Source organism: Nannobrachium achirus (assembly GCF_963921795.1).
Source record: "Nannobrachium achirus genome assembly, chromosome: 8".
Taxonomy (NCBI): Eukaryota; Metazoa; Chordata; class Actinopteri; order Myctophiformes; family Myctophidae; genus Nannobrachium; species Nannobrachium achirus.
Genome location: NC_137817.1, coordinates 54,177,972 through 54,205,673, shown reverse-complemented (window position 1 = coordinate 54,205,673; position 27,702 = coordinate 54,177,972). Strand labels below are relative to the sequence as shown.

Genomic DNA, 27,702 nt, shown 5'->3' with positions numbered 1-27,702 from the left:
GGATGCCAATTTAGAACCTCTGCCCCACATTTTTCACATGGGCCTTTTATAGCGCCACCGAGAGGCCGACTTATGTAAAACATATTTTTGAATTTAACTCTGTCAGATTTGATCCAAAAATCATGCAAATCAGTACACAGTATCTCTATAGTCATGTGATCAAGACGGATCTGTCCAATATTTCATATTCCATCCTAATTGGCTAACATTGGCTTCCAAAGTTTGCAGGATTAGACCGTTTTGAACAAAATGCCTCAAATCATGAACGCAGCTTGCGATTTCCCTGAAGTTTTACTCTCATATTCCCACTAGGTCAGGGAACAAATGCCACCCTTTTCCCATTGGTCTGTTATAGCGCCACAAGCAGTTCAACTTTAGCAAAACTAATATTTGAAACAAATCATCAAATCATGCATGCAGCGTCCGATCGCCGTGAAAGGCCGAAGAAGACATGGCACCCTTTTCACATTGCCCAATTATAGCACCACCACCAGGCCACAATAACATACCTGACCCGGTGGAGACCTGTGCTCGGAAGAGCACTGCTTCTAGTTTTTGTTGTGTTGCAGTTCCAATTTTGTCTGCTCATTTCTTTTTGTCATCACTTACAATTTCCCTTGTTTAATCTATCCTGACTTAGTTCTCTATCCTGCTTGGATAAAAGTTGTATCCTGATATGAAAATACATTTTCTGTTTAATAAAAAGCTGGAGAAACATGGAGATTCTTGGAGAAACATGGAGATTCTTGTTACTGAACAAGCACTCTAAGTCTTATATAGCAATGAGTACTATCACAGGGGTTAAAGCTCTCAGTCTTGGGGACTGATTTCAGACTTGAGGCTTCCATAGGGGCTATTTCTGAGATCAGTGCAGATCCGCAAATAAATACATACATAAGGGGGAGGTGTAGCGATGAATGACAAAGTCGTCAAAACGCTAGTCAAGTGATCTCCAAACTAGAAAGCAGTTATAATTTCAAGATATGAGTATTTGAATTGGCCAGACTAGCATAGAACAGTGACGTCAATACGTGCGCGTCACGCGTCTCTGACGCATTCACGTTGCCTAAAGACGCATTCACGTCAGTGTCCTTGGGTCCCATGGACGCATCGCCTCCATTGGAGTCCACGTTAAAATAATTTACCACGTCGCGAAAAAAATATATTTTAAAAAGTCCAGACGCCACCATTGTTCATGGGTGAAGGCATGCTACTTAATGCTATGTTAACACAAATGAAATCCGCGTAGAAAGTCTTAAAACAGACGATAGAACTAACGACAGTGTGTTTTGAACGCCATTGTGTGTATGTGGATGGTCACAGAATTCAATGGGTGCCTGAGTTTTAGCGTAGCACCGGGCCGCTCTCTGACCATAGTGGCACAGCGTGTTAGGTGATACACCAAAAAGGGTTCCCCCACAGAACGTGTATGGCGCAGAAACATGACATGCTCACTGCTCACACAGCGACCCGCCTCCTCTCCCTCTGTCGTCTTCATTCAATAACAACTGGATACACGCGCTATTGTTTATAGATGTGGTGGACATTGGACAACGTGTTAGAAGCCACACAGGTCTTCATTGCGTCTTTACAGCAATAGCGACGATTAACGTTGTGGTGAACGTGGTCAAATAACCTTTATTGGCTCAACTACAACACAGAGGAAGCAAGCTAGCCTAGCATGTATGCTATCTGAGACAGTATGTATGTAGCCTAGACTGCCTAACTGTTTTGATTGATTATAGTGTTTTCGTGGCGGCGCAGTCCATTTGGTGGCGGCCGCCTGTGCCTTGCCCTCCCGCATCCATAGAGGGGCGGCACGTCCCTCTATGATCAACCGTTCAAAACAAAAGTAGCCGATCTACAAGCAATCCTAATCGACTGTTTTTGACCCAGTCCACTGGTTCAATGTACAGCAGAGCAAACACAAGCACGGCATTTCCCCCATTCCATAGAAGCAGTAACAGTACAAACAGGAGACATCATGATCTCACTTAGAAGATCCATATATTATCGATGTATACAAAATAACAGGTGGCTGTTGATTATGAAGACTCGGTAAAAGCTTCTATCTACGCCCCCAAGTGGTCAACATCCGATATTACCGGTTAGGTATAAAAAAAAAATCAAACCATCACATGACTATTTGGAAGTATTCAAATTGTAAGATTTGGAATTGTGGTTCATTTCTTTCAGACACATTTCTACGTAACATGAACATAACCATATAATAACCAATTCAAGTTAAATGCTGCACTTTGTCAAAAATGACATGACGCGTTGAATTTTTGTGGGACCCATAAAATATCTCTGGGACTCATCCGAAAGACCCGTCTTGGGTCCCGGGACTCATTACATTAAAAACCTATTAACACACAAGATACTTCTATAAAATGAAGCATGGATTGGCACACACACATTCAGTGAAGGCACGTCAGAACTTCAGAGAAACACCCCAAATTGGTGTGCACTGTGCAGTGTGCACGCCATGTTTCAAAAATCACATATTGGGACACAATAATTTTCAGTCTTGGGATTTTGGCTTTATTAACCCTTGCTAACATAATTTAGAGATATTTAACACTTCTTTTAACTAGGGATGCCCCGATCAGGGTTTTTTTGCTCCCGATCCGATACCGATCAAATATTATTGCTTCCGATTCGATCCCGATCTTTCCCGATCCGATCTTTTGGCAAGGCATTAAGAAGAAAAAAAAATTCTATTCATTCTATCACTTGGTTCTCAACCTTTTCAGGCCGTGACCCCCAAAATAATCATATTTTAACTGGGGACCCCCGACCCTGAAGAGTTGAGGAAGTATATTTTGTATAACACGGTTCTATTGTGAAAATAGCAGATCTACATGCTCACAACGCCTCGCAACGCGAGGAGTTGTGAGCATGTAGATCGGCTATTTTCACAATTTCTGGCTTTAATATTTGACAATTTGGCCAATGTTTAATTTGTCATTTTAGAGGTATTAAAAAGTCCTTAATCTTTCACTTTCGAAATGTGCAGATACCCTCTATACACTTAAACTTTATGTTGATTTGTTTACTGTTGAGAGAGAAAACAATGTTGCACATTAAGTTAATCATCTGGGGACCCCCCCAAAATAATTTGAGGACCCCCCTGGGGGTCCCGACCCACAGGTTGAGAACCACTGAGCTAGTTGACAGTGCAGAGAGAAATTGCCTTCCTTTGATCCATTAGCAAGGGGCCAATTACTACTTATTGGCATCAGCTGCCAGCTGTACACAGAGTCTGACACAATCACCTTCCCTCTGCAGTGCTCTGTCTGTCTCATTTCTCCAAAAGCCCTTGAATATGATTGAAAATGATTAAGGATTACTGTGATTATGGTAAGCTTACATTTCATATCGCATTCACCTTACCTGTAACTTTCAGTACTCCCAGAAAATACTTTAAAAAAAAAAAAAAAAAAAAAAAAAAAAAAAAAAAAAAAAAGCTTTTTTCGATTTTTTTTTCCCGATCTCCGATCTTATAAAAACGGCCATATCGGCGGCCGATCCGATCACGTGATCGGGATCGGGCAACACTACTTTTAACCAAAGAAAATCACCTGCCCTAGCTTTTTAATGGTTTACTTTTTATTTTTTTCGGTTTTATAGTATTGTTGATGATTTATGGTGTTGTTGTTTATGTTGTCCTCTCTACAGGTAATCCTGGTGCAGGTAAACCCAGGTGAGGCCTTCACTATTCGACGAGAGGATGGTCAGTTTCAGTGTATCACAGGTAAGAACGCTCTCCTGTTGATCTTATGTTTCACTGTGCTGGCTGCACACGGGTGCTGGCTTACATTACATGGCACAGATTCCTTGCCATAGGCAGAGTTTTGTCCATTACTCCCGTGTTTTACATTTATTAGATTTGATTACAAAAATAATATTAATAATTGGTTCCTAAGTACCCTAAAAAAGGGCTTCCGGTCTGGACACATTTCTGATAGGCGGGACATAACTAGTCTCGCGAGGCCAGACTGTTGCCTCCGCGATTTGGGCAAATGCTCCCGGCATACAGTCTGGCAAACGGAAATAGCCCAAAATAGCCATGTTGTGAGCTTGAAGATCTGCTATATTTGGCAAATCCATTTGTGTGGAGTGAAATAAGAGTCTACCAAATAGACCTTTTACAGGTGTTGTTTAAATCAGGGGCAGAGGTGGAAAAGTAACTACCTTTATTTTTTTGTTTTGAGTGGTTTTGGTCCATCACACCAAAGAAAGAATTCTCCATCTCATCCATTAGTTTTTACACCGTAATGTGTTTCACACAATGACTCCATGTCATCATGATGCTACAGTACTTATTCCAAACTAATGGTTCATGAAACACATTATGAGAGCCTGTGTCCTGTCCTTATCAGCCAGGTACTCAAATATAAAGCAAAAACCTTGTCATTCATACAAACATAGAAACGCTTCATATTAACCAATAACCATCCCAGCCTGCCCCCATTACCCTTCTCTCGAAGATGCTTCCGTGCCAGCCAGGGACCCGTAGCGAACACAGAAAGAACACGTTGAAAAGCATGGCTTCTATTTTCTCAACTTTCAAAATCAAAGCCTGTGCACCAAAAAGGTATGGCACAGAAATTAATCCAAATTAATCGAAATGCATAAAGGCAGGCAGTCGGTATGTCACCATGTCCATTATGGTCCTATAGCACATACTGTAACACCAGTAAGACTCCCTAATCGGGAGATAAGCAACCGTCAGGTCGCATGTAAAAATCTGCCTGATAGTGGCGCTATATGGGACAGATCCATGTTGATGACATGTGTGTAGACATACTGTGTACCGATTTGCGTGATTTTAGGGCAAAATCTGTAGGAGCAGTGTCCAAAAATGTGTTTGAAAAAGTCGGCCTGATGGTGGCACTATATGGGACAGATCCATGTTGATGACATGAGTGTAGAGCAAGTGTGTACCGATGTGCATGATTTTAGGGCAAAATTTGTCCAAAAATGTGTTTTGCAAGAATCGGCCTCATGGGGGCGCTAGAAGAGGGGCATGTGAGAAAGGTTTTTTTTTTGGCATGGTTCGGGGTAACGGTGGCGGAGTTATGAGAAGGGCAACAGTGTGATGTGTGACTTGTGACTGACAGATTGACAGACAGCCTGACTGACAGCCGGTGGAAGTTTTGATAGTAACTGCGACCTGACGGTCGCAACAAGTATAGACATGCAGACTGGTGCTGTCAGTTTGTCTCTGATAATCCCATTCTAATGTTAATGCTTTTATCATTTTTAATATTCCAATATCAGTGTGCACAGACACATGGTCACACACACACACACACACACACACACACACACACACACACACACACACACACACACACACACACACACACACACACACACACACACACAGGCGCGTGGTGTGGCCGAGCGCGCACAACACAGACACACGGATACCAACGATGTTCATGTTAACTTGCTAGTGTGCCGTGCGTGCGTGCACTGAAACTTAATTGTCAGTCATGCGTGACGTGATAAAAGCGTCTGTTTTCGCATCGGTAGGTCAGGAAGTGAGTCATCGTTAGATTCGTTACTCAGTACATTTATGGAGGGAAAGAAAATTAAAAACGTCATCCCACATGGCCATTTCAACGTTCAAAGATTGTTTAATTTTTTTTTCCCATGTTCCGACTGCCCTAATTCAGACCACTCATCCACGGTGAGCCTTGTAGAGGCCACTGAATGAATGTGTCACTGCTGTTTTTCTTTCACTGAACACACCACTGTTTCCCCAAACACTGGGTCGGGACCCGTTTGTGGGTCGCCGACACATTTTTATGGGTCCCTTTTAATTTTGTCATAATGTCATTTCTAAAAGCGTGTAGATCTGCTATTTTTATCTGCATAATGAGTACCTTCTACTTTTGTACTTTTAAGTCTATTTTGTTGATAACACTACTTTTGTACTCTTGTAAATTTTGATTACCAGACTTTGACTTGCAACAGAGTGTTTCTACATTGCAGTATTTATAAGAATATAAGAATGTGTACTTTTTCTACCACCGCTGAACTAACCTCGCCTGGTGTTCGTTCACAACAGGCCGGTTGAACACTAGAAGAAGCGGCGTCGCTTTGATTTGGTTCCCCCTGTTTGTTTCCACAATCCCTATTAAAATGTATCCTAATGTAGTCTTGCCAGTCGCTACGAGTTGGACTAAACGATGCATTTACCAAACAAATTTTTCAAAAGCAAAACTACTCCGCATCAAGGAGTTTATTAGGTAGGCCCTAAAAGTATGTCCTTGAGCGCAGGGGAATTATTTTGGGTTAAAACTGTTTCCGGTTGGATAGTTCCGGCCAAATTGTAGTCTTGGAGTACTACAACATGATGTGTTGTGGTTTCCGCTCCCGACCGGATACAACCCCGAAAAGTGAAGTCATCCCAGACTACTGCTGAACCAGTCAATAAAGCACCAAATGTCTCCAGTATGTACTTCACAATTCACATACCGAATGTTTTATAACTTTTCTTTTGTTGGAAGTAATGGCTTTTGGATGGGGCTGAAACCTTGCCCGATCTCTAGAGATGTCAGATCTTACACGCTCTGCCACGCGAAGAACCACATTGTAGCCACACGCTCACCATCTGGACCCCTTGGATCAGCATGATTCCATCTTGTTTATTTTCATCACATCCGAGCAATAACCAAAACAAACTGCCATCCATCCGCCCCATTTTCAGCCTGCCCGACTCTCGCCAGCCCCCCGTATTGTTCGGCACGCCGTTTAATTTGACAGATGATTGAGCAAGCTAGCCGCGCGCTGATACACTATCATGATGTAGAATCAACGTTGGCTGTAATTGCAGTGTGCCGGCGGTGGGGTATAAAGAATGAGTGTTTGAGTGAGATGCGTTACACACGGTTATTTGTCCTGATGGCAATCAAAGCGGCCCACCGCCCCTCTTCTCCGCCCGCCCGCCTCCCCCCGGGTTGTCTGTGAGGCACGCTGGCACCGACAAAACGATGTTGGCACAGTCAATGGTGGTAGCAGGGATGTGCAGAGAATGTTACAGAGGCAGGGGCTGAACTTTCTAAAAGGGCCTTTTGGTGAAAACATCGAAAATAGCAGACCTCCAAAGCTCACAACGCGTCGCAGAGCGACGCGTTGTGAGCTTGGAGGTCGGCTATGTTCGGTGCTTGATACCACACTGAACTAAGCATAATCAATGCTTGATACCACACTGAACTAAGCATAATCAAGTCAATACTGGAGATGTGACGTAACGGCATGGATTCTGCTTGATACCACACTGAACTAAGCATAATCAAGTCAATACTGGAGATGTGACGTAACGGCATGGATTTCTACAAAGAGAGGGCAATTTTTTCAACATAAAATCCTGCATTCAAGTTCAGGAGAGTTTGGACAAGGCAATTCTCTTGAATGCTGCCTTCAGGTATGGCATGGAAAGAGGGGCATTTGCATTCACATTTTACAGACGGGTAAATGGGCAGGGGCTCAAGCCCCCTTTGATATCTATGTGTGCACGTGCCTGGATGGTAGGGAAAGCAAGGCAGCCGGAGGAGGAGGAGGACGAGGAGTGTCGGGACAAGTGGAACCGCGGGGCTTGTAATTGTAATCGTAAATAAAGGATTATGATGAACAGTATAGTCGCCGGCCGGCGTGTCGTCGCGTCCCCCCCCCAGCCCACGGGTATTGATTCGACAATGATGTGTTTTGTGTGGATGATGATTTGCGACAGTCCTCTTTGTCTTACCTACCCATTAGAGACCTGAGACCCATTCTACAAAATGCCTTCTAAATCAGTGGTTCTCAACCTGTGTGTCGGTACCAAGCCCCCAGACACCAGGGGGAGGGCCATTTGGGCTTTTTATGCCTTTATTTGGCATGTGGCAAAAGTCGTCCGGATTGAGAATCGAACCGGGGACGCCAGCAGGCATCATAGCCTAGTATGTGGTATGCGCCTTGACCACCAGGCCAGCAGGCACCCCAAGGGGGAGGGCCATTTGAGGTACTGCAGCTTTTTTTACGGATGGGGCCAGAAACATGAACGCATTATTGACTGTGCGTTCATAGCGGAAGTGCTCGTTCATGAGTTGGAGCCCCAGCGCGTCCATGAACACAAACTATGGTACAAAACGCGTTACTTAATCAGGCCCCACTTTGTCACGTTTTACAACCAGAAGAAGGGGTGAAATTTTGCTTCATGCGCTGGGTGAGCAACTCGATACAAGTGGACGGGCGGGGATATCTGGTGCCCTCTCTATTCTTTCTGGACACTAGGGCTCAAGTGTTTAAAAGAAAAGAGAGAAAAAAATCTTATATCACACAAAGTTTTGGAGGACCCCCAAGGGGTCCCGGACCCCCTGTTGAAGACCCCTGACCTAAAACGACACTGATGCGTTCCTGGGTTCCTGGGTCCAGCACACCGCGCTGCAATTTTGTTAATACCTCTGAAATGACAAATTAAACATTGGCCAAATTGTCAAATATTAGAGGCAGAAATTGTGAGATCGGCTATTTTCACAATAGCACCGTGTTATACGAAATTCCTCAACTCGTGCTCGTCAGCGTCCCCAGTTCAAATATGATTATTTCTTGGGGTCACGGCCTGAAAAGGTTGAGAACCACTGGCAATACACTACCTGTCTTTGGGCATTGCGCATAGGAGTAAGCGACCTGTTATTGAGCTGAATTATTGTTATATAGTCCTGGAAATTGTGTTAAATATTCTGGAAAAGTTTTGGAAAAGTTTTGGAAATTAATTGGTAAACCCTGGACTGTAACATTAGCCTGAGAACAGTGCAGTACGAGTCTAGAAACATTTTAGAGACCTGCTGAGGCTTATTAATTTAACTGTGCTGCAGCTTTCTAATCGCCTTCCTTCTTTCCACTGGCAAACTAAATCAAAACTAAGCTATGATGACTATGGTCTAAATATATTTAGTCAACTAGTAGGGAGGGACAAATGGAGAAGAGATCTAGTTGGGAGTCATTTAGAGTAGCACTCGGGTGTCGCGCTCTGAAAATGGCAGAGCTCACAACACGTGACTTTGAGAGCTTGTAGATCGGCTATTTTCAGCATGCAACAGAGTGTAAAATGAGGCATTACGATGCCATCAAGGCCCACCAAAACACATTGACAACATCAACTGTGGATTTAGTCGACTAAATATAATTTAGATTTTAGTCTGACTAAAACTAAATGAAATTTGATGAACATTCACTGTTAAAGAGGCGGTGCCATAGTTTTGTACTTTTTCTGATTTTCATGTGTCTAGGAGGTTGACAGTACCTCATAAGACCCCCTGGTGTAGTTGTTATGAGCAATTATGTATTGCCTTTCTATTTGGGTTTTAGCTGTAGGCTGCCACCTTGTGGGGTCAAATGTGCCGGTCCAAAAACACACATACTTATTACATCACAGAATCAACCCCTCCCCTAATTACCATTCACCCAACATACGTGGGTGTGGCTAACTTCAGCTGGGTCACCACCCACCATGACAACCACGCATACCAATGAACTGGTGGGTGTGGCCACATAAAAACATAATTTTAAGTTTCTGTACACTTTTTTTGGAAAAAATCTTCCTCCTAGTATAATCATAATACCTGATAATCATGTTATAGAGGGGGGGAAAATCATGGCACCACCTCTTTAACAGATGACACTTCATTGCTGAGTCGGCTCGTTGAGAGCCTTCCTCCCGTGCCTCGTGAGCTGACGACGGGCCCTACAGATGACCAGACTCTGCCCCGCCTCCTAGAGGTCCTGGAGAGAAGGAGTCGCATCCGACAAATGATGATGAATCTAATAAACTACAACAACAACAACTGAAATTTGTGTTGAAGCTGGAGGAGGAGGGGCTGTGTCTGGAATCTCAAGTGTACAATTATTATTTAATATTTACAGTGTTTGTCCCCCCTTTTTTATTATTATATTTCAGTCTGCTTGATGGCCTTTGACGTTTCTCCGAGCTCACACACATTTAAATTTCATGTAACCACTTTGTAAGCCCCGTATACTTACTTAGTTGATGCTCTAGGGATGTCACGATACCAGAAATGTAGCAGTCAATACCAATACCACTGAAATTCCACGATACTCGATACCATTTCGATAGCACGGTAAAAATAGACAATAAATCCCCTGTAGTTCAACATACACTCCTTTTATTAGAAGCATTTGAAGTGAACAGCAATACGGTGTGCTTAAACAGACGTGGCATGTAAAGTAATACTTTTTAAAACATTAAACAATAAAATCAAATACTGAAATTCTGAAAAGCTTCCGCTATTGTTGGCTGTGTGTGTTGCTGCTGCTGGCTTTGCTCTGGCCTGTCCTCCCTGTCAAAGTCCTCCTCTGGCTGATACTGTGTGAAAAGAACATTTTGATTTAGAGCAGGGTTCCCCAATTAGTTTTCCCCAAGGGCCGAATTATGTCTAGGGTACCAAGCCGAGGGCCACAGCATTGCAGGGGGCGACGGTGGCGTTCCCACTACTCCAGCGACAGTTTTCGTCGTTGTCGGGTGAAAATCTTGTATGTCCAAAACCGTTCGTTTTGAATTCATCATTTTAAAAATGATTTAAACTATTGAAAACAGCAGATCTACAAGCACACAACGCCTCGCACCGCGAGGCGTTGTGTGCTTGTAGATCTGCTGTTTTCACTACTTTTGTGCGACGGCCTTGTATGATTTGCAAAAGAACGTACAAATTTGGACCCGACAACGACGATATACTAGTGTTGTTGCTGCTCTTATACCACCATTATTACTGGGGTTGGTGTGGGCCAGACAGTAGCCCCGGGCCGCCTATTGGGGAACCCTGATTTGGAAGTTAGACGCTTCTTTTGGGCTTGTTTTCATAAACCTGGTTTGCTTATACATGATGGGCCCTATTTTCGTCCTTGCCTTAACCCTTATCCCTAAACTTTATTTTACCTTTTTTTGTACTATTTTGAAAAACATTTTGAAATGGTTCAAAAAGCTACAATCTCACAACGTGTTGATGTAGATCGTCTTACTTGACGTATTTCAAAATTGTAAAAAAAGAAGAAGTTTAGGGCAGGGGTCTGTAACGTTTTCAGGCCAAGGACCCCTTAATTGAGAGAGAGATGAAGCAAGGACCCCCACAACCTTTTCATAGATTCCATATCGTGTCATCGTCTGACGGCACAATCATCAGTGTATTTTGGATTCATGTCAATTTGTGTTTTCAGATATTTAACCACTTGAACTGTCAATACTTAATAAACTTGGCCTTTCACTCTGAACTTAGTCTGCTCTTTTCCCCCTCTACACCAAACCTCTCTGCGAGGCGTTGTGAGCTTACAGATCTGCTATTTTCGGCTAAAGTTCTCAGAATATAGGTTCAAGTGGTTAATATAAAAAAAAGGAGGAAAAAAGCTATCACACAAAGATTTGGAGGACCCCCTGTAGTAACTCTGAGGACCCCCTAGGGTTGAAGACCCCTGGTTTAGGGATTAGGTGTGAATGAAAATGTAGCTCCGAGTCTCGCCATCCATACAACCAGGCCCAGACCCACCTCCATCTCTTCTCCACTCTCCACATCCCCCCCTCCCGCACGCTCCCACGTCAGCCTCCACCACCACCAGATGAGCTGGAGCAAAGCTCCCCTAATAGGGAGGACGGACATAAAACACGGCCCCCTCTTCTTCCCTCGCTGCAGCGGAGACGGCGACAGCGACCCGAGAGAGAGAGAGAGAGGTTGACAGAGACAGAGAGAGAGAGAGAGAGAGAGGAAGCCTAGTACAGCCTGTATGACTGCCGCTAACTGGCCTGTCACCGGGTGCACTCGGCTCTCTCTCAGTGACGTGCGTATGCAGCGATGAGTCACCCAGCCAGCACTCGCCGTGTGTGTGTGTGTGTGTGTGTGTGTGTGTGTTCGTGTGTATGTGTGTGTGTGTGTGTGTGTGTGTGTGTGTGTGTGTGTGTTGTGCAAAGGAAGGGGAGGAAGAAGTGTGTTTTTAACGTGCGTGGTAGGGTTGAATTTATGTGTGAACTTGTGTGTGTGTGTGTGACTGTGACTGTGAGTGCGCGCACGCTTGCGCCTATGTGTATGTATTGCGGATGTATTTTGTCGGTGTGTGTGTGTGTGTGTGGAGTAGGTGTTTTGCGCATGCATGATTTAACCTTTTAACCCTGGAAATGGTGAAGCCAGAATGAACTGGATCACACTGGCGTCTACCTCTCCTCTCTCCACCCCTTGCTGTTCCGTCCTCCACCTATTTGTGTATTCATTCATGTATTTTTAGCAGCGGGATGTGTGTAATTGGTACGTGTTGACGACGCGTGACTGGCTGCTTAATTTGAATAGGCAATCCTTTAGTTTTAACCTTTTAAAGACACAAGGCCGATGCTACAAATGTCTTCTAAGTCCTACATATTTCTGAAAGATTATATGTATTTGGCCACCGATACCCCCAATCTAAAACATATTTTGCTCCAGGGACCCCCAGAGGGGTTCAGTATCTTACTCAAGGACGTCGACGTAAACTCTGGGGGTGCCCAGGATCGAACTGGTCACTTTCCAGTTTCCAAGTGGCCCTTCTGCCTCCTGAGCCACTGCTGCCCGAGTGCCCGTCCACATATCATTTAGCAGAGACGTCGTTATTATAATAATTTTTGGGGACTGCCCCATGGTTCGAACTCCCGTTGGTCTGAACACCGTCGGCATGTTAGCTACTCCCCAGCGTCAGCAAGTTAGCTACTCACTAGTCTAGTAGGATTTCCCTCGAAACATGGGCTGCAGATTGTTGTGTGTTGTTGTTGGTTTCTATTCTGAATGTTTTGAAGGTTTGCACAGGGCTCTACATCCGGTATTGTCCCAGCTCAGATTCTGAGCCTGGGACAACTTCCTGGCCAGGAATGTCATAGTTTTGGCCCAGAAGTTCTTCTCGCCCCCATAGCGGCGAAAAAAAAAAAAAAGAACTTCTGGGAACTCAGATTAGCTAGTCACCAGCATCGGCAGGTTAGCTACTCACCAGCGTCGGCAGGTTAGCTACTCACCAGCGTCGGCAGGTTAGCTACTCACCAAAGGAAGTTCGAACCAAGAACATGTTACCCCATTTTTTGGCCCGTCTTTCGGCAGAGGGGCAAGGGCTCGATTGGGCGTGCAGCCGTGCACTGAGCAGCTGCTCGCGTTGCCCGGCGCTGGCTAAGTCTCTGGCTAAGTCTCTGGCTAAGTCTCTGGCTAGGTCTCTGGCTAAGTCTCTGGCTAAGTCTCAGGCTAAGTCTCAGGCTAAGTCTCTGGCTGCCACTGAGGGCTAGTACTCAGCACCGGACCATTTGGGCTGATTAGTATCTGACTTAGTCCACCGGTGAGTCACGTCACCGTGGATGATTCAGCCTGCGCTTAATGGCTGAAAAGCATCCTCCATCCCCCAGCTCCTCTGAGCTTTTTATTGAGCCTGATAGAGATGTGCTTTCTGCCACAAAAGCCAAGACAGTCTCTCTGGCACGTTGACGGTTGAGCTAAAGAGAGCACTGTGGCTTCTACCTCCCTCACTCTCTCTCACACACACTCTCTCCATCCATCTGTCCGTCAGGGGCGTCACAAGGGGGGGGGGGGGGAGTGGGACTGGGTTACTAGGGCCCAAGGTGGAGGGGCCTGGAATTATTTTATACTAAAGCTATTGAAAAATAGCAGATATACAAGCTCACAGCACGGCAACGAGTGCCGCACTGCGAGCTTGTAGATCTGCTATTTTTTTTTGGGGGGGGGGGCTTATGGGTGCCGTGCTGTGAGCTTGTATATCTGCTATTTTTCATTAGTTAAAGCACAAAATGTGAGTGAATCCTTGTACCCAGGGCCCAGAATTTGGTGCGACACCTCTGCGTCCGTCCAGCTCCATCTCTTCTCTGTCTTTGTCTCTCTCTCCGTCTGCCTCTCCCCCTTTCAGGCTCTCTCTCTCTCTCGCTCTCTGTCTGTTTGTCTGTCTCTCTTTTTGTCTGTGTCTCATACTGTCTCTACCGCATCTCTCGCATTGCCTGGCTCAAGGTCCTTCCTTACAGACCAGAGGCGGTTTCTTTTGTTTTTGAATAGTTGTGTGTCTGTCTGGACTCTTTGACTATACATTCTTACAGAATGCAAATGTCACAGCATGCAGCGATAACGCGACGTCATTTCTATTCATCAGTCTACTTTAAGACTTAATCAGGAATTTGGCCAAGGCGTAGGCTGGGCGGTGGAAATTGCTCTTGTCTGTTACATCTTTATGTATGTAACCCTGTTTTGTTCCTTTGTGTTACAGTATGTGTGTATATATGTTTCGCATACTTGGCTGCTGTGTCACAAGACACATTTCAGTGCAAACTGACAATAAAGTACTATATCATATCATGTCATGTCATATCATATTCAGAACCATTTCGATTTTTTTGTTTATCTGCCACGCCAGGCATGGACAAATGGACACTGGGTCTGTAGTGCAGGGGTTTTCAAAGTGGGTGACAGGGCACCCTGGGGTGCCGCGATGGCAGTCCAGGGGTGCCGCAAGATAATTTGATAATATTTGGAATTCATTTGGACAATATATTTAGTATCATTTTAAACTTGAAGTACAAAAGTTATTTTCAGTCAGTTCTAATCAAAATGGCTATTAACTCAACGTTTTCCTCGCAACATAATCGCTAAAATATGGCATAAATATAAGGTGTTGGGAGTGAAAATTATGAATATAATGTAGGGGTGCCTACATTATACTCGGATGAAAATAATATTTACAGGGGTGCCCTGAGCCAAAAAAGTTTGGGAACCCCTGCTGTAGTGAACAAAATGGAACCGAATGGACCTGTTCTCAGGGTTGTGACAATTATGAAGCATTTCTTAAAATGGCATTCTTTACGGAGTATGTTGTTAAACTGTAGTTGGTGGAAGTGTGAGTGTCACACATTTGGTGTTTTCCGTAATGACCCAGCAGTCAGAAGGAGCCAGAACATCCCCGCTGTAATCCATTAGATAGACTTTGAGGCTGCCAGGATGGATGCTGCGTGGACCTGCTGCCACACTGGGCAGACACAGATCAAGCGTCCATAATGTCCGGGAATTACACCCTGCATTGCCTGTTTAAAACCCATTTAGAACAGGTACACATTATCGTTATTTTATGCTTTAACTATTTGCGCTGCGAGCTTGTAGATCTGCTATTTTTTGGAAAATCGTGAAAATTAGAATTTTGACCCGCTTCTATAAGTGTCTTTTGAATCCTTCTAAGGTTTCTATGTCAGCAATCTGGCTAGCTATCGTCAAAGAAAAGGTCCTTTTCACTTAACTGGAGCTCAGTTAGTCTGTTCTTGAGAGACTACTATGTCAGTGGTTCTCAAACCTTTTCATGTGAAGGACCCCCAAAATGATATGTATTTGGCCACGGACCCCCATCTCAAAGTATTTAGTTACAGGGACCAGGACCACCCAGAAGCAAAATGTGAGTTGCAAACGTTCGCTTTGAAAATACATATATTCAAAGATTTGCACACATTTTCACGACTTTTTCAAAAATAGCAGATATACAAGCTCACAGCGCGGCACCACCCCCATCTCAAAGTATTTAGTTCCAGGGACCACCCAGAAGCAAAATGTGAGTTGCAAACGTTCGCTTTGAAAATACATATATTCAAAGATTTGCACACATTTTCACGACTCTTTCAAAAATAGCAGATCTACAAGCTCGCAGCGCGGCACTCGGTGCCGCGCTGTGAGCTTGTATATCTGCTATTTTTCACTGGTTAAAGCATTGAATAATTCTAACCCTAAATGGGTTAAACTGCCGTTTAGAGGCCAGTGCTTCACACACCTTTATTGTACCAATTGGACCCCAGATTGATATCATACAGCTCAATCTCAGACATTTGAATATTTTGTAAAAGAGATCATGGCAATTTTATAATCATGCATTCATTGACAATACTGTTGTCGACTACTATCTTTGCTTGCACATTGGTAATAGTGTTGACTCAGGGTGTAGTTGGCTGGATTATTCACGAAGCTTTCCCGGAAGAGAAAGATCCCATGATTGGCCGCTAGTTGCGCTGTTTTCCCCCCGCGAGGTACCAAAAAGATTTTTTTCTGCACTGGAGCCCATTCATTTTCCTCTTTGATTTTTCTAACCTTAATAAACATCGTCATACATACTTTATGGTTCATGTCGCTAGTGAAAAACTGCCTTTTAATTACCACTACTGTCTATTCTTGCACATTTAGAAAACAGGAAAAAAAAATAACACACTAGCTGCGGCCAGGACTGCACCACACAACCAGCACTCAGACATCCGGAAATCCCCGTTTCCACCCGAGCCAGGCAAAGGTTTAGAAAAAAAATCTCGAATTCTACTCTCTTAATAATAATAATTGTTATTGTCCCCACTCCCCGAAGAGAAATTTGTCTTCACATGCTGTCTGTTCAAACTAAAAACAACAACACATAACTATTGTGTAAAAAGCCCTAGCACCCCAAATCATAACATGACTTCGGGAACTTCCCACTGGACTTCAAGTAACTCTGACTTCAGAAGGTTGACATTTCTGTATTATAAATGCTTGTTTTGAGTGGTCTCGTGTAATATTGTAATATTTTGAAATATGGACTTTTGATATTCATGAGCTGATATTCAGATCATTGGGTCCCAGATTGTGTTTGTGTTTTTTCGGTTACAATGTTTCTTTTCCGGGAGAAAGAAGAAATGAACGTGTGACCGTGAGGATATGGTCTGTTTTACATTGCGTTCTTGCACTTGCGCTCCGTGGATCGTGAATGAAAACCCCTGGCAGAGGCAGATGAATTAATTAATACCTGGCAGTGAATGTGTTACAAAGAAACCTCCCATTGACACTCCCTCTGGGCATGGTTAAAAGGAAACGATTATCGCAGTCTATTCTCGTAATTCTCAGGTGTTCACGACTCAAAGATGCTCGGCAGAGGTATTTGATCATGGCAATATTTACCTCTTCTAACAAGCAGTCTTGTAAGACGACCAGTCTCTAAACCCACAAAGAAAACCAACAAAAAAGATGATTAACTATTACTAAAACTCCTTAGACAGACGTATTATTTTATGCTCATAAAGTGCTCTGTGCTCAAAGTGAGGGCTGCATAACATTAGCAAATGTTTCGGTCCTGGCTGGGACATTCATCAGTGCTAGCTTTTGGCATTTAGCAATGACTTTTTATACATTTAAAAATAGGACATTCTGCATAATGAATACATTTACTTTTGGTACATTTTTATGCCAATACTTTTGTACTTTTACTCAAGTATATATTTGAATTCCAGACTTTTACTAGTATTTCAGTGCGTTGCAGTATTGATACTTTTACTTAAAGTAAACCATTTGAGTACCTTTTCCAGCACTGCTTATCGGTTACAACAAGGAACGCCACGTGATCCAGGCTTGTTTTTTTAACCGCCGCCTCTTGCCTCTCACACCACTGGGGATTCCTTAATGCGTCACAGAAGCCACCAGGAAGTCATGGAATATTTGGCATTTAAAGTTTACTCACACGGTACACCTGACGCACACACGGCTATTTCTGTGTGTTTAATTGTTCTGTTGTTTACAGAGACGCTTTCTTCCTTCCCCCTCCCGGCCACACTGCCGCAGCTCCGCTGTTGATTTTAAAATAATAATAATGATGATAATAATACATCAGACTTATATCGTCACTGTCGTGCAGAAACCTCCTATCTCCAAGTTTCACATTTTTTTTCTCGCAAAGTAAAGCCTTGCTTCACCATACAAGGCTGTTGCACAAAAGTAGTGAAAACAGCAGATCTACAAGCACACAACGTCTCGCGGTGCGAATGATACAAAACAAAACGGTTTCGGACATACAAGGTTTCCACCCGACAAAGACGATATAGTGCTTTTCAAGGTACCCGTAAAGTCGCCTTACAAAACAGAAATAAAGTGATAAAATCCTTTATTCAGAGAAAAATGTAAAAGGCTAAAGCCTAAAAAAAAGAAAATGAGCAGGGACACAGAATCAATTTAAAATAGCAGAGATGGAGAGTAGAGTTAGAACACGGCAAGGGTGAGGGCTGCTTTTATGTGAGGTCGGAGTGGGTTCCAAAGGGTGGGCGCTGAAACTGAGAAATGCCTGTCAGTGTCACCCCAGGTGTGTTTTTTTGTTTGTTTTTATGGGTTAATTCCAGGAGGTTGGCATTGCCAGACCTGAGGGGGCGGTAGGGAACATGAGGTTTCTTTGGCGAGGTCAGAGAGATAGCGGGGAGCCAGCCTGGTTGTTTAGGGTCAGTATTTTGAAATCAAGTCTGTGTTTTACTGGGAGCCAATGGAGGTCGTGGAGAACTGGGGTGATGTGGTCTCTTGTAGGTGTGGGCGATATGGATAAATACAATATCACAATATTTTCCCAAGCTGTATCACGATACACGATTTTATCACGATTTTTCATGTTGGTTTTTATGGTTATTTTTCAAGTTACTTGACAAAAACTAGACTCTCTGGTTTCCTTTTTGGAGGTCTAAATTGAACTAAGTATGTAACTCTGACAGTATGCAAATGAAACCAAATGGACCCTTACGGGTCCATTTGGTTTCATTTGTATACTGTCAGGGTTAAGTGGAGACCTTGACATTTTAAAGTTTCAGAACTTCTGATTTAGACCAAAATGCAGGTTTAAATTGAATTCTGCAATGAATCTCTGTATTAACGATAAAACAGGATTTTTTACCAGGCTCCCTCAATTGTATCACGATACATACGATACCTCTGAAAAGGCATATCATGGAGACATTGTATCGCCTCAACGATAATTATCACCATATCGCCCACCCCTAGTCTCTTCTTGGGGTTTTGGTGAGGAGGCGAGCTGCAGAGTTCTGCACATATTGAAGTTATTTTAGTAGTAGTTTTAGTCATAATGAATAAAATGCAGGTCTAGTTTTAGTCACATTTTAGTAATCTGAAAACGAGATGACTAAAATGTCAACTAAATATCATGGGATTTCAATCGACCAAATCTGCAGTTGATTTGGTAGACAAAAAATAATATTTGCCGGGCCTTGATAGCATCGTAATGACGGATCTTACACTTGTTTGCATGCTGAAATTAGCCGATCTACAAGCCCACAACACGCCGCGTTGTCAGCTTGTAGATCTGCTACTTTCAGAGCGCAACCAAACATAAAATGACTTCTAACTATCTTCCAAAAATGTTAGTATAGTTTATATTTGTTGACACAATTGTCAATATATTCAGTCTTTGTTTCAGTCATCATAGCGTTATTTTTTATTTCGTTATTTTTTTGTTTTCGTCAGGGAAAAAAGGTAGTGAAAGGTACACTTCAGTCCATGTACTACACAGGGGAGGCAGTTTACAGATTGGGTTCTGTTTGCATTTCACACCTTGATAACAAATATGTATAGCTACTTGTGCCTCCAGTCCCTTCTCATGATAAGTCTGGATGTTGAGGCTGTTCATTCCGTGTCTTTGTACGATGCGAGGAGGAGAAATAAATCATCTCTATCTCTCTGCTGCTTCCCCTTTTCAGGAGAGGGCAACAGATAATTTAAAAAACAGTGGAAATTCAAATAATGTGAAAGATAAGTACGTCTTAGTATAATATATTGCATTCCCATAAACGATACTTTTGTTGTCGTCAAGTCTAAAGGAACGATACGTTTGTTTTATACATTTTGTAAATCTGTGTTTGAAAAGGTTATGCCAGATCCTCTACAATATTATCAGTACTTTCTATACATTTTTGTTTCCAAGCCTTGATGTAACAGGTGGATGAAGCACTGTTGGAAGAAGCACCCGCGTTTTTTGCATTTCACAAGTTTTCAAAATGTCTAGAAATCTTTTGAAAATAGCAGATCTATAAGCTCAACAACGCGCCCCACTGCGACACGTTGTGAGCTGAAGTGGTTAATGTATGTTTGGTAATAAAGTAAAAGTAACTACTGGTAACTAAAGTTTTTTAATAATCGTAGCAGATGTGTATATATTTCAGATGTCATCCTACTGTTGGTAGAATCGGTTTTATTCGTCACATCGCAGGTTTTCAGGTGAAATGGGTGAGAAGTGGGTGAAATGATGTTTTCTCCGTGCACGCTCCATCATTTTGTAGTATTCCGTGAGAGCAAAGGGGAAGGGAAGGAGTTGGGTTGAATAGCACACACAAGATGTACACAATACCGTACATACAGTATGCAGATAGCATGTAGTAGCAAGTATATTCAGTCATTTCTTTTTATTCAGTACTCCTTTTTAATCTGCTCTGAGAAAAGGGCCATTCACACTGAGCACTATAAATATTAAAAAAAAAAGTTTTAAAATCGTTCTAAATCAAGTGGATGACAGCAACTATAAAGAATTGTGAAATATAGAGTTATAGTTAAAGGTGATACACCATGAAATTTCACTTTTCCTATTTTAAAACCTTTTTTTGGGGTCCCACTAGCACCTCACAAAGTACCATTTCTGACCGTTGTGTCTTTCTCTGGTTTTGAGAAGGTGAAGGTTAAAAGTATCCCACGGGTTCTCAAAACAGGCTGTTCAGATTTGCTGCCGATTGTGACGTCATCTGCCGATTGTGACGTCATCACAAAAAAAAAATCTTTTTCAAAAAAATTTTTTTTTCAAAAGGATTTTGGGGGGGGTGGCGCAGTTCAGGCCAAAGGTGGTACTGCAGCTGAAATGCTCTGAGAGCCATTCAAAAATGAGAGAGGCTCTCTATTCAGGAGTGGTAATTTAGCCTCGAACCTTTTGAAAAACATTTTTGGGACATAAACAATATGACATAAATACTTTTTAAATGCATGGTGTATCACCTTTAACTTCATATATACCGTCGCTGAAGGCAGAGTGCCGAAACACGTAAAGCGTTCTCAATGAATTAGAAATTTCATCTGAGCCAGTCTTGCATCATTTATTTTGGTAGTGCACCCCCCCCCCCCCCCCTCTTTCTGTATACTGTATGTGTGTGTGTATGCATACTGTGTGCCCTACTGTGACGTGGCCAGTGGTGTAAGGTACATTTACTTAAGTGACTTTTGAGGTATTTGTACTTGAGTATGTCCAATTCCCAATATTTGTACTTCTACTCCACTACATCAACGATCCAAATATTGTGCTTTTACTTCACTACAATTATTTGAAAACTTCAGTTACTAAGTTACTTTGCAGATATAAATTATATTATTGTAAAACATACATGAACCACTTTAACCGTGTTTTATATCATGGCTGTTTTCTGACGCGTTGTGAGATTGTAGATCGGCTATTTTCAAACATTTTGTACTTTTAAAGGACATCTTTAGTTTTTTACAACAAGGGTTCATATTTTAGATAGTAATTAAAGAATATAAAAGATGAGTGTTAAAATTATTTCATTTACTTATTTCTATTGTTTTAGAGATTCTTATTTCAGTGGTTGGGAGCATGCCTACAAGTGGCTAAATATGTAATTTTACACAGAATAAGCCCATTCCCAAGATACAGCGCAACCTTTCATGGTTGGATGTGACTTCTGGGGAGTGTTACTGTAAATAGCAATAAAGAAACTGCTGGCTTATTGTGTCTAAAAAGACATATTTAGCCACTTGTACGCATGCCCCCATGCGTACGCATGCCCCACATTTTAGCACGTTAAACACGATAAAACAATAGAATGAAGCAAATGAAAAAAACTTTAGCACTCACTTTTTCTTTTCTCTAATTGCAATCTAAAATATGAACCCTTGTTGTAAAAAAACAAAGTTGTCCTTTAACGTTTGGTACTTTAAGTACATTTTGATGCCAAGACTTTCATACATTTACTCGAGTACATTTTGAATTCCGGACCTTAACCCGTAACAGAATGTTTCTATACTGCAGTATTGATACTTTAACTTGATAAAAATATCCGAGTACTTTTTCCACCACTTGGATGTGGCCCCTCCTCTCCTCCGTGGGCATGATTAAAGTGCACCTCCTCTTTTCAACCTCTTTATCTCTTTTCAATCTCTTTATCTCGTTAAGTTAAAATGTACCTTCCGTGAGAAAACCTTTTGGAACTTTATCATCCAGACACGCGCGATTGGCTTGCTCAGCTCAGCCTGTTGAGCCTCTCCGGCACTGATAAGTACCGTGGGTAAGGGTAAGACGTGCACGTGAGTCGCACGCAGCAGCAGTCTCTGACAAAAAAAAAAGGACACGTTTCGCCAACTCAGGCCTTCATCAGCGTTTGCCCTGCCTCTGAGTATGTGACCTACTGTATCTATAGCTTATTTTATTTTAGTTGTTGCAGTAATTCCGTCAATCACATTACATGAATATACAGTGGAAACACAACACAAATACAAAATACAAATACCAGTAAGACTCCCTAATCGGGAGATAAGTGACCAGCAGATCACATGTATACTCAAAAATGGGACAGATCCATGTTGATGACATGACTGTAGACATACTGTAGTCGTGTGTACCGCTTTGCGTGATTTTAGGGCAAAATCTGTAGGAGTAGTGTCCAAAAATGTGTTTTGCAAAAATCAGCCTGATGGTGGTGCTAAATGGGACAGATACATGTTGATGACATGACTGTAGACATACTGTAGTGTGTACCGCTTTGCATGATTTTAGGGCAAAATCTGTGGGAGCAGTGTCCAAAAATGTGTTTTGCAAAAGTCGGCCTGATGGTGGCGTTAAGATCCATGTTGATGACATGACTTTAGGCATACTGTGTACCGCTTTGAATGATTTTAGGGGCAAAATGTGTAGGAGCAGTGTCCAAAAATGTGTTTTGCAAGAATCGGCCTCATGGTGGTGCTAGATGAGGGGCATGTGAGAAATGAGGGGTGGAGGTTGTGGTTTGGCATCCAAGGAGTTTGTGTGCAAAGTTTGGCATGGCTAGGGGCAACGGTGGTGGAGATATGATTAGGGGAAAAGTGTGATGTGACGGACAGACTGACAGACAGACAAACTGACAGACTGACAGCCGGTGGAGGTTTTGCGAAACCCCCAAGAGAATACAGTCAGTTATAGGCTATAGAAAGCAATTCAACATCAACTCTTCGTCGAGTACTTTTGGACATTTATTCTTTGACGTGTGGATTCAATACGTTTCTCTCTGGAAGGGCAAACTGTCTCTCTCTCTCTCTATCACCTCCTCTTTTTAAAGGATTCACCAATTCAATACCCTGAAATCTCACATCCACAGACCGCATGCCCTGGGGGCATTGAATGAAATGCCTACAACTACTGGGGATCTTTCATCACGATTTCTGATGCTTGCTTTTATGCTCACAGAGTCTGGTCTTGAGTTACTTTTTTGTTTCTCCAATATAACAAAAAAAACACAGGGACACTTTAACACAGTGTTTCTCAAACTTCAGATTTCAAGGTCTCCCCTTAACTCTGACAGTGTACAAATGGAACCTTCCATTTGTACACTGTCAGAGTTACATATTAATGGGTCAATTTAGACCCCCTTAAAGGAACCTACTGAGTCCCTGGAATCCACTTTGAGAACCACTGCTTTAACAGACGTAGTACATATTTAGTTTTACAAGTAATTCTCCACCTCACTTTTTATCTTTCTGCGTGTCTGGACGTGCATCAATTAGTCACCCTTTAATCATTGCATTACAACAGTTAAAGAAAGTGTTGACGTCTAATAAAAAGTGTCATTTCTATTTTTGGCCCTTTTTATTTGCAGAGTGGAAAAGGTGTTTCCCCCACAACCGGATCACTTGTATAAAATGTGCCAATGACGTTTAACTAGAATCTGCTTAGTATTCTGAGAGATTGGGGAAAACGTGGTGGACAATAGACCGTTTGTCAGCCTTCTGATTGGTCCCTGAGACTCCCTGACTGGCCAACCAGAAAAAAACATTCACTTTTTGCTATCGGGGGTGGAGTTTGTGCAGTGGAGAATATTGAATGTGGCTTTCAACAACTGTCCGCAGTGCGCGACACGGAGATCGGCCGGTACGGTGATAGCGACGGCAAGCGTCAAGCGATCTCGCTCATCATAACGAATAAGCTTCAACAAACTAGTTCACATGTACCTTATCAATGGTCTAAGAGTCACGATTGGGTACATATAATTTAAATGGGCAGAATTACGAAAAGCCAGCCTATTATGTGAGGAGAAACATTCTCTCTGTCCTCTTCCTAGTACCCAAGATGCAATGCGCTTCTCTTTCTATCTCTGATCCAGAGGATTAAACTAATTAAAACATTTATTTTTCGGGGGAAAACTACTGTTTTGCTATGTAATTACTGTACCTTTTTCTTCCCTTTTTATTAATATCACGTAGATGTGTTTTTTGTGGTACTTTATATAGCTGTAATGAGGCTATGAAGGGAAAAAAATCCCATCCACTACCACTATAAAAGAATCTGCAAAGAGGATTCTGTCCCACTGGGATTAAACAAATTAAAACATATATTTTCGGGTAAACCCCCTGTTTTGCAATGTAACTACTGTACCTTTGTCTTCCCTTTTTATTAATATCACCTAGGTGTTTTTCCTTTGGTACTTTATATAGCTGTAATGAGGCTATGAAGGGAAAAAAAATCCCATCCACTTCCACTATAAAAACAATCTGCCCAGGGTTAATGTCCCATCATAGTAACAGGGCAGAATGGGGCGGGATTTACAAAAGGGTTTATTATAGATGGACATCTTATACTGTAAAGGGTTATGCATGTTTTATTTCTCATAACCTAATATTATAAGCTGAGTATAATGCATTATGCATTATAGACCTCTGGATGCATAGCAAGTGTTACCAAAAACACTCATCTTAACTCATTTGTTGCTATGGCCGAAAATCCCGAAAAAAATCCTGTTGTACCGCCCTGCCATGCCCGTAGAACCCAGAAATTTCCCGTTTTTTCAACAACAAAAAAATTGACCCCAAAAAATGTAGTAGGCATGATGGCAATCGCGAAATTGCATGTTTAACCCCCATAGCAACCCCATCTTTCAAACATGGCAGCCATCTTTGTTTACATTTTAGGAAAACATAATGGCTGCTATCTCATGAATGCCTGAACGGATTTCCATTTGGATTTTTTGAGCGGTGGTCACACCGTCTCCATAGCGTGGCCGTGTGTGTGTGTGTGTGTGTGTGTGTGTCTGTCTGTATGTAGCCTCTGGTGTGTGTCTGTCTGTATGTAGCCTGCCTGTGGTGTAGTACCTTTTATGACCACACATGTTAAGGGAGGGGCGCTGTTTTCAGGCCAGGCCAGGCACACACACACACGCACACACAGTCACACACACACACACACACACACAGGGGGGGGGGGGGGGGGGGGATGGGTAAACCACCGCTCAGTTCACACGGGTGTGATTTTTTGTTTGAAAGCTGTGAGCAATGTGGACACACGTGGTGCATTATCTAGGCATGGGTGTGCATGATCCGTGCACTATGAATTACATGGAAGTCTATGGAGACAGGGGCATATGAGAGTACGAAGGTATTGTTAAATGGCAGCAAATGAGTTAACCCATATCCCCACCCAACAACAATGTGGTCCCCTGGTTGATTCTTAGGACTCACAACATGTAGATCGGCTACTTTCACAATTGCTGCCTCTAATATTTGACAATTTAGCCAATGTTTAATTTGTCATTTTCAGGTATTAAAAAGTCCTTTAATTTTCACTCTAGAAATTTGCAGATACCCTCTATACACTTAAACCTTATGTTGGTTTGTTTACTTTTGAGTGAGAAAACAATGTTGCACACTAAGTTAATCATCTGGGGACCCCCCAAAATAATTTGGGGACCCCCCTGGGGGTCCCGACCCACAGGTTGAGAACCACTGGTCTAAATTGACCCATACAAGTCTGTAACTCTTGACAGTGTACAAATGGAACCAAGGTTAATTTGGTACCATTTGCACACTGTCAAGAGTTCGGGGAAACCTTGACATTTTAAAGTTTGAGAAACACGGTTCTAGTTTTTTTCTAGGCTCTGTTCTAGGCTTCAGCACCAGCTGACATTCCCCCCCCCCCCCCCCCCCCCCCAAACACGTGCAGCACTTGATAGTTGTTGTGGTGTCTACTGTAGCGTATGTCTCTCCAAGTGGTAACACCCCTCCTCTCAACCCAGCCGGGACACCGGAGGGGGGTCGGTTAGAGCAGGGGTTTTCAAAGTGGTGACGGCCGGGGCACCCTGGGGTGCCGCGACGGCAGTCCAGGGATGCCGTGAGATGATTTGATAATATTTGGAATGTATTTGGACACTTGAGAAAATATTTAGTATCATTTTAAATTTGAAGTACAACGCTATTTTCAGTCAGTTCTAACCAAAAATGGCTATTATCTCAACGTTTTCCTCACAACATAATCACTAAAATATCGTCACTGTCGGGCAGAAACCTTGTATCTCCAAGTTTCAAATGTGTACGTATTTTGGTAAAGCAAAGCCCTGCTTCATCATAGAAGACTGTCGCACAAAACTAGTGAAAACAGCCGATCTACAAGCACTCTGTGTGCTTGTAGATCTGCTGTTTTCACTAGTTTAGTACATTTTATAGATGATAAATACAAAACGAACGGTTTTGGACGTACAAGGTTTCCCCCCGACAACGACGATATGCTATAAATATAAGGTGCTGGGAGTGAACATTATAATGTAGGGGTGCCTCGGATTAAAACAAAAAAAATGTATGGGGTGCCCTGAGACAAAAAAAGTTTGGGAACCCCTGGGTTCGAAACCAGGTTGACCATACTGACACCCCCCTGCCCCCTCACACCACCACAAACACCACCACCCTCCCCTCGTAACGTGTTGCGCCTCTCTGCTTGTTTACGCGGCCAGGAGAGAGAGTTGGCCAGGGCTTTTTTCTTTTTTTTTCTCCCTTTTGTTGCTCGTTGTTTGTTTGTGTGCTATTCTCAGCTCAAGTCTGGGAAGCAGGCACGCGTGTGCACTGTGTGTGTGTGTGTGTGTGCATGTGTACAGGCCTGATGTGTTTTTGTTTTGGTGTTTTCGTTTTTCTCTCTCTCTCTCTCTCTTCCTCCTGTGGCTTCAGGCAGGCTGCATGCAGGAGCTGACGGCCACGTCAGCTTCCAAGAGGGTTAGGGGAGGGGTGGGGAGAGGAGAGGAGAGGAGGGGTTATGTGGCCTTTTCTGTCTGATCCCTGCCGGCACTCGTGCGTCAGTCTGATGTAAAAGAGTGTGGGTGGGTGTGTTTTGTTTTGTGTTTTTTCCCCTCCCTCCCTCCCCATTCTCTCCATCCCCACACACACCTATCCTACTCTCTCTCTCTCTCTCTCTCTCTCTCTCTCTCTCTCCCTCCCTCCATCACTACACCTGCACTGTAGCAGTGTGCTGGGAAGGCCCGTCACAATTATTACATAATAATCGCCTAATCGCAATTATTTGACATAATCACATTTATTTTTGCTATAATCGTCATAATCATTTTCCAAGTTAAAACTTTTTTTTTCAAACATTTTCAAAAATAGTGGATCTAAAAGCTCGCAATCTACACGCTCACAATGTTCTTTTTAAAGTATAAAGTTGTCAAATATGTCAGTAATTTGTATAGTTAGGTTATGTGTCATTCATATCTGGCTTCTGGCATGTGCAACTTCAAAGCCTAAAAGCTAAACAGAAATGTAATCGTCTACGACACAATGAAATCGTTAATTGCAATTGTTTGTGTGACAATTAATCGTCATGTAAAAATGTCATAATAATCATGACAGCCCTAGT

General features: G+C 42.7%; 1 protein-coding gene across 1 annotated transcript in view; it reads left to right on the top strand.

The window, feature by feature from the left end:
- Positions 1–27,702, top strand: part of fndc3a (fibronectin type III domain containing 3A) — a 149,472-nt gene that overhangs the window by 44,019 nt on the left and 77,751 nt on the right. Inside the window, exon 3 of the mRNA XM_080731679.1 lies at positions 3,682–3,757. Within this exon, the coding sequence (XP_080587805.1) occupies positions 3,682–3,757 (76 nt within the window). The remainder of the gene's footprint in view (positions 1–3,681; positions 3,758–27,702) is intronic.